General features: G+C 52.8%; 1 protein-coding gene across 2 annotated transcripts; it reads right to left on the bottom strand.

Moving 5' to 3' along the window:
- Window positions 1-1,057: 1,057 nt before the first annotated feature.
- Window positions 1,058-6,852, bottom strand: LOC119091403 (microsomal glutathione S-transferase 1). Of its 2 annotated transcripts, none has more exons than XM_037214185.1 (4): window positions 6,791-6,852; window positions 6,003-6,195; window positions 4,608-4,838; window positions 1,058-1,466 (listed from the first exon to the last, which is right to left on the bottom strand). In XM_037214185.1, the coding sequence occupies exons 2-4, from the start codon at window positions 6,129-6,131 to the stop codon at window positions 1,380-1,382; spliced, it is 447 nt and encodes a 148-aa protein (XP_037070080.1). In that variant the 5' UTR covers window positions 6,132-6,195; window positions 6,791-6,852; the 3' UTR covers window positions 1,058-1,379. The 2 variants fall into 2 exon arrangements, with proteins under 2 accessions (XP_037070080.1, XP_037070088.1); XM_037214193.1 differs by having other exon boundaries at window positions 6,521-6,834.
- Between the last annotated feature and the right edge of the window lie 5,545 nt (window positions 6,853-12,397).

Genomic DNA, 12,397 nt, shown 5'->3' with positions numbered 1-12,397 from the left:
ACCGAATGTCGGCCCCTCCAACGTACCAAGTAACCCGTACAGACAGCTCAATGTATTTATCAGGATGGCGGCGGGTTTCGCGTACTGGCGGACAGCTGTAACCTATCTAGTCCTTTATATCTATGAACGCGTTATACATGCCAGCACACTGCCCTCTGTTGCTTCCAATACACGAGGTTTGCAACGCAACGGCAAACAGCTGTCCTCGGCGCTGATTGGTCACCGGACTGACATGCCTAAGGGCATGGCAGTGAAGTGGGCTGCCATGACGCGACAAAGGCATCCATGACACTCAGCCAATCAGGGCCGCGAAATCAAAAATCAAATCAGGGCCAACCACCCAATCAGCGATGGAATACAGAGGGCCATGGACGCCAGAACGTGAATGGAACGAGGAGTATGGCGGAGGAGGTGCAGGCGATCTCTTTTCGAAGATTAACATCAGCCGTGATGTAACATGAGCGAACCCGTGATGATGCATGGAGAGAGTCGCCTGTAGAGCATATTGCGGCCCTCTCACCCCTAGGGACGCTGCTGCGACCACTCCGTGGATAATTTATAACAGTAGGAGTTGCGAACTCCGATGCTGCCTACGGGAGAATTGTGAGACACCACATCGTTGGAACTGAGAAACAATAGCGTCTTGTAGATACCCTTCCAGTGGCGTCCACTTGCTTTGTTGAAACGGCAGTCAACGCGACTTGGGGTGTGGCGGCAGCGCTTATGCCAACCCCGACACCTCTTCGCGCAGCGAGACATGTGGGATCTGTTTGTATACACTGTTTTGTAACCGCCTTATTCCCGAATAACTCAGCGAGCAGAGATGTGATAACAAGCGTATGAAGATGTCAGCATCAAATGCGTAGCAAGCGCAAAATTCAGCGAACTGACCCCGCTGCTGAAGCAAAGCCTTACTGCACTATAATTATTTCGTAACTATACTGCGATAAAATGTTGAACAATGTGGGCCGGCCTACAGTTCTGGCGTCGCGCGTGCTGTGTTTAATATGGAACCAGCTATTCAGACACAATCGGGAACATCCAGGAAAAGCACACGAGCAGACAAGGCGGATATATTGCATACAGCACCCTGAGATGGTCCGTTTTAGTGACACGCTGAGCCATGTTTACATACGTGACGGGGTTGGCCAGCCTGTTTAGGGTACAGCTAAGCTACACCACCACCGCTAGTGCATTGAAACGGGTTTCAGCGAGATGCCCGCCATGCATTGTGTTATATCGTGTAAAGGACGCTCTTGTCGGAGGGTGTATTCCATCGCCCAGGGATCAGATGAACCGCGATCAGGGCAGAGGTCACGACCTGCGCGGCCGCTGGTGACGGGAGAGGGGAGGGGGCTCAGGTGACGCCGCCTAAGGCCTCAGCAGGCGTACATGATGGTGCTGCCCGCCATGAACAGGGTATCAGCCACCCCGACTATGAACGCCAGCCCCCGGACACCAGGCACCTGGAACAGGACAGAGCCGCACTCGTGACACGCTACATGACACTGACCTTGAGAGATGCTTTATGGGGATCATAAGAAGACTTGATTTTCTGAAAACACTGGTATGTGTGTGATGCTCTTTGGGGTTTTCCTTCTTTTAGTTATTGCAGGAGAATATTGACACTAATGCAAGAGGTCAAGACCATTCTGAAGGAATTAAAAGCCGCAGCTTGTGTTAAACTTTGATGCGAAGGTGTCATGCTTAGAACGCACACACCGGACAAACGCCGTCCGACCCAGGGGCGACGCCACCAGTTTTTGAGAGCGGGGGTGGAGGCGAGCTCATGAAACCATCACGACACTTGAATAGAGATGGAGTGAGAAACCATGTGTTTAAAAGGTGACGTTTTCTTAAATGATCACTACTTGCAGTTTATTCAAGTGCTTCCGCTTCTCAGCCTCTCTTCAGCGCGGTGGATATTATCATTTAGACGATTGGCCATATAATACATCGGCGTATAAACGTGGAAAAGCTATTTCGTACTGCCGAAAAAGCTTTGCAAAGTGATGTTCCAGTTATCTTTACCCCGCAGCTACACTGGCGTGGACACCCGATTCCAAACGTCGTTTTAGTTGCTTATGAAAATATAGCAAAAGACTAAATCTGGCAAATTATGATGGTGGCATTAAAGGCACCCCGACAACACGCTGCTTGCGGATCAGAAAGCTCACATAATTCTTACAGGTCTGCAGCGACACCGTTCGTGGTGCAGCCCTAAACACAGCCAACGTTTTCTGGCGTAATGAGTTTGGATTGGCAAAAGCGATTGCGGCATGCTCAAGATCCACTCGATCCGGGCGGAGGCGGTGAGGGCGGCGCACTGCTGTTGCGTAGATCCTTATTTGCGCCACCACTAAGCGAAGCAATTTTTCAGCCCAGTCGCGCTGAAACCTCACTCAGCTGTGGCTGGGCTGGCGGGCAGCCATAAGGAGACGAGAGGAGACAATGAAGTTCGATGATTACCGGGGTCGGCTCCTTTGCGCTGTGCCTCACATTACATCACTTATAATTATTTGACCTCACATTGTGACTGTGATAAATTGGCAATGGTCCAGATCTCAACGGCCCGGTCACTTAGCGCTTCAGATTTCTCGAGCGCAAGACAATACGTTAAGAGTTCACAAAAAAGTTTCGCGGCGATCCGCTTCAGCGGTTTTCCTTTTTTGCTTTCTTTAGCCTCGGAAACATTAGGAAAATGGACTTTCGTCCCCGGACAAGCCTGACTCAGACCTATACTTCATTCCAAAACGAACCTTTATCGCACTAAAGCCGTCGAAAAGCGATTTTCAAAAGTATCATAGCATCGTTTTGCTGCGGCATTAAAATATAACAGACCAATTCATAAACTTGCCGTTGGGTTGGCATTCCAATCCAGTAATGGGTAGATGAAATGCTTGATGATGATGCTGCCATGAAAGGCGCTCAAATGCAAAATGCTTCGAGGCACGGAATGCACGGAAAAGATCCGTAAAAATGCAGGGTTATATCCATTTATGGTCTAAGGCTGCTGCAAAATCACGACAGAGGAAGTGGTGGTAAAACAACGTGATGGCCATTGACATAAGCGTTCAAAAACAGCAGCTGCACCTGGGATATTAGGAAAATTGCTTTATAGTACGTATACTACAATTTGATATCATGTGTGCATGTGAATGTGTTCGGTTAGAATACGAGACTATCGCCGAGCGGTTTTTTTGACTTCTGGTAACATCGTACTAGCATTCGTAACTATGTCATACTTCTGATGTGAGGGAGATTCGTTATGCTAGAAATGGAAATAGGCTTACGTAATAAAAATATGTGTGAAGGCTACACTTCCTTCTGCAAGAAGCTTGTTAGGATAGGGAAGACAGCCCTCTTCCTATCCGCCGATAGTGGGGACGACCCCCCCCCCCCCCCTCCCCTCCTCCCCCGTAACGCCACCTCTGGCTGCGCCCTCCAAGCCAACTAGCGTCTCGAAATTCCTCAAAGCCGTCTCCGTGGTCTGAGGGAGTTATGGTGGACTCGTAATCCAGTGGCGCTGGGTAAACAAGTCCTAAAGAGGGCGTATTGTTCGGACCGGCTGGAATGGAGAGTTAAGCTGGCAACTGACTAACGGGAGTTGACCTAAGCCCGGACAGTGTAACGAGAGTTGACCTAGGCCCGGACAGCGTAACGAGAGTTGACCTAGGCCCGGACAGCGTAGTGAGGGTTGACCTAGGCCCGGATAGCGTAACGAGAGTTGACCTAGGCCCGGACAGCGTAGCGAGAGTTGACCTAGGCCCGGACAGCGTAACGAGAGTTGACCTAGGCCCGGACAGCGTGCCGCAGCTTCGTGATGGACGTGAAACTCTCTGCACCCCAGCCTGGCGAAAAGGCGGAGACAAAATAACCGGTTGAATTGGACGGCGCAACTTGGGTGGTGGGCTGAAAGCACACGCAACAAGCCATGCTTAGCAGATACTCTGAACCCAAAACCAGCCCATGCAAATTATTCGGAATATCAGGTTTCTTGAAAAAAGTATGTTTTCGTCGTTATTTTTTAAAATGTTGTATATTTTGATGTTGCAGGAACATGATGCATTAATCACCTCCAAACTGATTTTGAACTCCAAGCACGGAGGGTATCGCATATACTCGGTCAGTATAGGGGAACACTGCCGAACGGTTTTTTGAAGTCGTGGTAGCATCGCACTAGCATTTGTAGCAATATAACACGACTGATGTAAGGGAGCTTGTTTTGTAAAAATTAGAATAAGGGCTGGGCTCCGTAGTGAAAATTGGTGTAAAGAATATATCCTCTCCTCCAAGAAGATTGTTATGTCAGGGATGGCCCCCCACCCCACCGGATCCGACGATAGAGGGGGACGCTTCCTCCAACGCCCCCGCTCCCCCCTGCCCCCCCCCCCCTCCCCGATGGTGCCGCCCCTGGTCCGACCAATACGAATCAACAGCAAACCCGCAGCAGTGACTCACTTTTGACTTGCACCCACGATAACGTGTGAAGCATTGGGGTGGAAACAATGTTCCTTCTATTCCTGGCCTGGCTTGAGCTGCGCAGCCGTAGTTCACAACGGTAGAATTCGGTCCATCTCCCCTGATGAGCACTCCACCAGCCGTACCTCATTCAGGTAGAGCACGGTGTGGGCGATCCGGGCGATGCCGAACGTGCGGATGACGTTGGTGGCCACCCAGACGGTCGGCCCGGTGGCCAGGTAGATCGGGCACAGGATCAAGAACGGCAAGATGTTCTCCAGGTCGTTGCGGTGGGCGCGGCGCACGCGCTCCACGTCCGGGTCGTCGAAGATTATCTTTGCGCCTCTGCTCTTAGCGTCCTCCGGGTTGGAGCAGACCTGCCAGGGCGACACGTGACAGTCACGGGTTGGGGCAGACCTGCCAGGGCGACACGTGACAGTCACGGGTTGGGGCAGACCTGCCAGGGCCACACACGACAGTCACGGGTAGGAGCAGACCTGCCAGGGCCACACACGACAGTCACGGGTAGGAGCAGACCTGCCAGGGCGACACGTGACAGTCACGGGTTGGGGCAGACCTGCCAGGGCCACACGTGACAGTCACGGGTTGGAGCAGACCTGCCAGGGCGACACGTGACAGTCACAGTTGGGAGCAGACCTGCCAGGGCCACACGTGACAGTCACGGGTTGGAGCAGACCTGCCAGGGCCACACGTGACGGTCACGGGTGGGAGCAGACCTGCCAGGGCGTCACGTGATAGTCACGGGTGGGAGCGGACCTGCCAGGGCCACACGTGACAGTCACGGGTGGAAGCAGACCTGCCAGGGCCACACGTGACAGTCACGGGTTGGGGCAGACCTGCCAGGGCGATGCATGACAATCGCAATAAAATCAAGGTCGTTCGGCGGGTGGAAGCCAAAGCACTGCCATATGGATGGTTATCGCCTCGGATGGTGCTGCCAACTCGGTCGAATTTCGGTAGAGCTGGGGTTTTCTCCATGGCCAGCTGATGGACATGAGATGTTTCATAAGCTGTGTGTTGCTTGGTATAGTAAACTTAATTCACCCAGCTGAGATATCAAGCGCGCGCATGATGTAGGATATAGATAATATCGTTACATATTATGTACATATCCACACACACACACACACACACACACACACACACACACACGCACACACACACACACACACACACACACACACACACACACACACACACACACACACACACACACACACACACACACACACACACACACACGCACACACACACACACACATATATATATATATATATATATATATATATATCCACTCATCCATGGTTATAATACTACCATTTCCATATCCATCCATCGTTATGAAAATCATGTCAGTTTGCACGGTCAAACAATCAAACTAATGCCACCTCCTGACAACCTTCAGTGCTCCTCAGCAGACAGCCAGGCAGCGCAGTTTTCTACGTAGGTATTGTTTTGTTGGCGTTTGCATTCGCTTTTTTCTAGAGAGTTTTTCTACTACCTTCTTTTCACAACTCACGCCCTTTGCTCTGCGATGTCTGGAGGTGAGAAAGGACATCGTGGTTGTCTTGACGACGAGCAGGGCCGACCAGAAGAGGTACGCCCGGAACAGGGGACTCTCCGGGGTAAGATGCGCGAGTCCCGTCATGACGGCTGCCTCCACGGACTCTAGGCGGACTCTGCGGAGTCCCGAGACGCTCTCCCAGCTCCGCCTGTCCAGCGGTCGAGCCTGTTAGCTGCACGCATTCCACGCGTCGCAATTGTGGCTTGATCGGCGATGAGAGGCAGCGGCTAAGAGTTTCAGAGGTCCGTAGCTGACAAGATGACAGCCAGGTCAGGTCAGGCAAGATGACAGACTGTATCTGGTGCACTTACAGACGTCTATCAACACTGAAGCGAGTGCAAATGTAGAAAACATTTTTCTGGGAGGAATTCGGCTGGGAGCAGCCCACCACGCCTGTGACCTCGCAACAGAGCCATCCATCGCACGGAGAACGGAAGGATGGCCTCTCCTGACGTCCGTCGTCCCTAACTGACCTGCCCTCACGTCTGTTGTCCCTGGTTAACCTCCCTCGACGTCTGTCGTCCCTGGCTGACCTCCCCCGACGTCTTTCGTCCCTGGCTGACCTCCCCCGACGTCTTTCGTCCCTGGCTGACCTCCCCCGACGTCTGTCGTCCCCGGCTGGCCTCCCCCGACGTCTGTCGTCCCCGGCTGGCCTCCCCCGACGTCTGTCGTCCCCGGCTGACCTCCCCCGACGTCTTTCGTCCCCGGCTGGCCTCCCCCGACGTCTGTCGTCCCTGGTTCACCTTTCAGTTGCCACGCCGCCCGCCCGATTCTAGCTCTTGCTCGCTCCCGAAAGGCCCTCTGCCGACTGGCCAGATAGGCGAGACGCTGTTCAAACATCACGAGACCGGTGCCCGCTCATTGGCCAGGTGCGGAGGCGGTCCCGACGAGCCTGTGGCGGGGTGCGGCCAGTCCGGCGCGGCGCAAGCTTATCTCAGCGCCGATCTGAGCTGGCGCAGGTGCGAGCCTTCGCGGCAGTATTGCTTAAAGGAACCGGCTAGACAGACCAACAACGCGGCACTTGACGGCTTATGGTACGGCCTGCTTAGTTGGGTGATTTTGTTGTGCGAGGTTACGATTAGAGCGCTATGAATTCGGATCACATATTTTTTCGTTGGACCAGGTTTTCTGCACAAGCTGCTTCTTGCGCCGGTCTTCATGCGGGCTTACATCATTATATGCCATAACGGTGGCACAAACATCAATCGCACAAAACCAAGGAAATTCAAACAGGTCATCTTACGCCATTGAGGTCATTCGAGGAAGTGTTAGTCATAACCAGTCGTGTTCCGTCTTGACTGACTGTAGTCGTGGGTAGTGTAAGAACCGATCTTAGCCAATCCTTGTTTGCAGTTTCAAATGAGGCGAGCAACCTGTATTGATCCTTCTGGGATCAAACACGGTATCTGCTTAAGAACGTCGTGCACACCCAAGAGGAGAGGAGAGAGAGAGAGAGTAAGGAAGAGGCAGCCGGGCTGTTGGCGGAGGTTAATGCTGTCTTACCCAGCTGTTTATTGGCTGGAGATCAGCATAGGCTTGTAGCTTCACCTACGACCAAACCAGCTTGTGCGCCTGGTCGGGCGTGGGTAGTGCGGCCAGGTCCACCACTAACCGGATTTCTGTATTAGTACTGCGATTTTTTATCCATATGTAATCAAGCCTAAAAACGGTCAAACTGGGATAGCGGAGCCGTCGGGGATAGCTGAAGACACAGCGACTCTATGGAGAATGTGCCCTTTGCCCTACTGGTGGTTGAAACTGAGTGGCTACTGGCCTCGGTGTAGCGCCGTTATATGCTGGGGAATGCAGGACCTGGGACTCTGCACCACTCCGTGGCATGGGGAAAGCAGCTTGGTGTCAGTACGTCTGGCCGCGTCGGTTTGGGAACGCGGGAGAGCTTTACAGGTTGAGTGTCCGTCCGCCAAAGCTCACTCGGATGTTTTGTACATGCTGGATCATGGGAGACATATGTTCTCGAATCGCTACCATGAAATTTTATTCACACCACCTATGTCCACGCGCTTTGCATATTTATTGATTCAGAATATCGTTTTCAGATCAGGTTGTCTGCTTCAGACTTTCAAGCCAGCTTGCGCTGTGTCACCACAAGCCGTAGCTTTACGCTGAGCAGAAAGACTAGCCGTCGAGCCACCAACCAGTGAAATTACTCAAAATGAAAGGTGAAAAATTACGCAGCTACCAAATATCATAGAACCACCGAAATTGAAATCGAACCCGGTGTTCTATGTGATCATAGTACTGTAACTTTAAAGGTGGAGTTGTTCTTTACTGAAAGGGGTCTTGCCCTTTGGAGATTCGAATCATTGCAAAACAGTTATTTACTAACAACCAATTATTGTAAAAAGGTGAGTTCGTTCAGACCGCGAAAGATGAGAAAAGAACTGCACTGTTAGGTAACGGCATGTATGTGGAAGTTTGTGATGAAGGCCTGAAATTAGATATGCTTTCAAGCCAGGTTCGATCATAAAAAGCACTATACAGCTATAGTGTTGAAATCGTCCTGCACAAGACGATCGCGATAGTGTTCAGGTTCTACTGAAAGTGGAGCAGCTTATCTGTTCCTGTCAGCAGATATCTGTGTCTTTCGTGTTTATATCTGAAATTGAGGCTGACAGTCTGGGCAGTTTCCCTGTGCAGACCACTTCCCCACGACACATAGAATATTGGCAAACTGGCACGCGGGCACCCAGCGTGGCAATTATGAAACACAGAGTAGCACAGGGACACAGCAGCAGCCGGACTCGATAGCTCCTGTGGCTTAAGAGCATGGCCTTCAGTCGAATCACGCCACAACGACATAGATACGGCCGGACCTGTCTGGTCGTCCCTGCCGTACGGTGCCCCGCAGACGTGGGCACGTGGGCCGGAGGCTGTGAAAAATGTGCTGAGCAGTCGGATGTCATCATATAAACACAGCAAGCAAGGAAGGAAGCGTGTTGAAATTCGGTCATTACCTTGGAATACGACAGAGGCCGTGGGGCGGGCGGGATGGCCATTACTTTGGAGTACGACAGAGGCCGTCGGGCGGGCGGGGTGCACCTGTTCACGGTCCCCGTTTCGATGCCGGAGTCTCGCTCGGCTACGGGGCAGGGATGATCGAGGGCGTTTGGTAGACACGTCACTCTCGGCTACGGGGCAGGGATGATCGGGGGCGTTTGGTAGACACGTCACTCTCGGCTACGGGGCAGGGATGATCGCGGGCGTTTGGTAGACACGTCACTCTCGGCTACCGGGCAGGGATGATCGCGGGCGGTTGGTAGACATGTCACTCTCGGCTACGGGGCAGGGATGATCGCGGGTGTTTGGTAGACACGTCACTCTCGGCTACCTGGCAGGGATGATCGCAGGCGTTTGGTAGACACGTCACTCTCGGCTACCGGGCGGGGATGATCGCGGGACGTTTGGTAGACACGTCACTCTCGGCTACCGGGCACGGATGATCGCGGGCGTTTGGTAGACACGTCACTCTCGGCTACCGGGCGGGGATGATCGCGGGCGTTTGGTAGAAACGTCACTCTCGGCTACCGGGCACGGATGATCGCGGGCGTTTGGTAGACACGTCACTCTCGGCTACCGGGCACGGATGATCGCGGGCGTTTGGTAGACACGTCACTCTCGGCTACCGGGCACGGATGATCGCGGGCGTTTGGTAGAAACGTCACTCTCGGCTACCTGGCAGGGATGACCGCGGGCGTTTGGTAGACACGTCACTCTCGGCTACCGGGCAGGGATGATCGCGGGCGGTTGGTAGACATGTCACTCTCGGCTACCGGGCAGGGATGATCGCGGGCGGTTGGTAGACATGTCACTCTCGGCTACCGGGCACGGATGATCGCGGGCGGTTGGTAGACACGTCACTCTCGGCTACCGAGCAGGGATGATCGCGGGCGTTTGGTAGACACGTCACTCTCGGCTACCGGGCAGGGATGATCGCGGGCGTTTGGTAGACACGTCACTCTCGGCTACGGGGCAGGGATGCTCGCGGGCGTTTGGTAGATACGTCACTCTCGGCTACGGGGCAGGGATGATCGCGGGCGTTTGGTAGACACGTCACTCTCGGCTACCGGGCAGGGATGATCGGGGGCGTTTGGTAGACACGTCACTCTCGGCTACCGGGCAATGATGATCGCGGGCGGTTGGCATGCACGTCACTCTCAGCTTCCGCAGGGGCATGTGGTAAGATATGCGGCTTATCGACCACCTCTCAATTTCAGGGCTGTTATCGCCTGCACAGACAGAGTAGCACAGCAGACTGTACAGACTAAGACAGAGCACCAGAGCAGACTGCACAGACACAGACAGGGCAGCAGAGCAGACTGCACAGACACAGACAGAGCAGCACAGCAGACTGCAAAGACACAGACAGAGCAGCACAGCAGACTGCACAGACACAGACAGAGCACCAGAGCAGACTGCACAGACACAGACAGAGCAGCACAGCAGACTGCACAGACGCAGACAGAGCAGCAGAGCGGACTGCACAGATACAGACAGAGCAGCAGAGCAGGCTGCACAGATACAGACAGAGCAGCAAAGCAGACTGCACAGATACAGACAGAGCAACAGAGCAGACTGCACAGATACAGACAGAGCAGCAGAGCAGACTGCACAGATACAGACAGAGCCGGAATGCCGGAAGCAGAGCAGATTGCACAGATGCAGACAGAGCAGCAGAGCAGACTGCATAGATACAGACAGAGCCGGAATGCCGGAAGCAGAGCAGATTGCACAGATGCAGACAGAGCAGCAGAGCAGACTGCACAGATACAGACAGAGCAGCAGAGCAGACTGCACAGATACAGGCAGAGCAGCAGAGCAGACTGCACAGATACAGACAGAGCAGCAGAGCAGACTGCACGGGTACAGGCAGAGCAGCAGAGCAGACTGCACAGATACAGACAGAGCAGCAGAGCAGACTGCACAGATACAGGCAGAGCAGCAGAGCAGACTGCACAGATACAGACAGAGCAGCAGAGCAGACTGCACAGATACAGACAGAGCAGCAGAGCAGACTGCACAGCAAGCAGCGCGCCGGATTTCATCTCGCTGGGAAGAATCTGAGCTCCTCTAGTGCGGCGTGGTCGGCAGCAGGAGCTTGAACGGCCGGTCCGACCGACACTGAAACTCCATCAGCTTCCCAATTCCTACACTTGATATTCTAAGTAATATCATCGAAAACGATCCAACGAAGATTAGTGGAGCAAATGTCTTTGCGCAACTCACGAAGGCAGAGCCTTGGTGCCACCTTATGGCGTTTGGAATCTGCGTAATTCTGCGATATAACATTGACTGTGAGCATTGTGTTGACCCGACCCAGTTAAGGACACTGCCATAATAGTGATCAGAAGTCACGTTTCCCTTCCGGTGCACTAGGCTCCACGTGAATGATGACGAATTGTTTGCGAAGAGGTAGGAGACCGCACGGCGGTGCACGATTACGCCATTACAGCCAGTACACATTTGAAAGGATTCTTCCTGCACCCTGTCAACGACATTCCCACGATTAGGCATTGGTTTGAAGATCATTGGGCTAATCAAAGCTCGAAGAATAAACTGCTGTTTGCTTGTTAGTAGTAGTATACAGGCAGCAAAATGCCTTACAGCACAATGCTGCAAGGCATTTTGATCGTGGGAGCTCCAGGAAAGAGCTTTTGGACTTATACGCACTCGAGCACATATTAGCGGAAAGAACATTTCACCGGCTTCGTAGTCAAACACTTCGGTATTTAGCATTGGACTAAACGGCATCGCGACACGTTGGCATTCCGGTGAATTCCTTTTGACAACGCAGCATTCAGTAAATAAGCTCGGCATCTTAAGATATAGGCATTCTCAGGCTGTGGTTCACACGATGGAGTGTCTCGAAGCTTCAGTACACCAGGAGGTGCTGCTCAGGTTCCTGGAGTTCTCAGGCTGACGAGGATCGACTTTAAGGTACCAGCAAGCACTGGTTAAACGAGGCTAATGAGGAAACATTGGTTGTGTTGTCAAAGCTCAGCGTTTCAAGCCGCGTTTGTGGCGACGGTAGCGCAGTTCAAGAAAGCTGTCAATATTTTATTGTCACCATCCGTGACCATGGGCACATCTTAAGGCGTTGAGTTTTGACAAGCTTACCAACGTTTGCTCAATAGCGTCGGTTACCCTGTACCGCCTGGTATTTTGAAGGTCGACTTCTGTCACCACTAGAACTTTAAATTCGGAACGACATAACACCGGAATCCCATGGCCGCTCTTACTTATATAAAGTATCAACATGATTTGACACGCCGGCAAAAAAACACCTGTAGGCAAGTTGTTGTATGACACTCACAATTTCGCCCTAAAACCTT

Source organism: Pollicipes pollicipes, unplaced genomic scaffold, assembly GCF_011947565.3.
Source record: "Pollicipes pollicipes isolate AB1234 unplaced genomic scaffold, Ppol_2.1 Scaffold_1600;HRSCAF=1878_pilon_pilon_pilon, whole genome shotgun sequence".
Classification (NCBI taxonomy): domain Eukaryota; kingdom Metazoa; phylum Arthropoda; class Thecostraca; order Pollicipedomorpha; family Pollicipedidae; genus Pollicipes; species Pollicipes pollicipes.
The sequence above is the reverse complement of the archived record's forward strand: the minus strand, read 5'-3'. Positions and strand labels throughout refer to the sequence as shown.

Bases quoted from the DNA above. Each gene is read 5' to 3' on its own strand.
- LOC119091403 (XM_037214185.1), bottom strand. From the start codon at position 6,131: ATGACGGGACTCGCGCATCTTACCCCGGAGAGTCCCCTGTTCCGGGCG. The intron at 4,839-6,002 runs GTGAGTTGTGAA...TCGCCCTGGCAG, and splicing joins GACATCGCAGAGCAAAGGGC to GTCTGCTCCAACCCGGAGGA. The intron at 1,467-4,607 runs GTACGGCTGGTG...GTCCTGTTCCAG, and splicing joins CCGTGCTCTACCTGAATGAG to GTGCCTGGTGTCCGGGGGCT.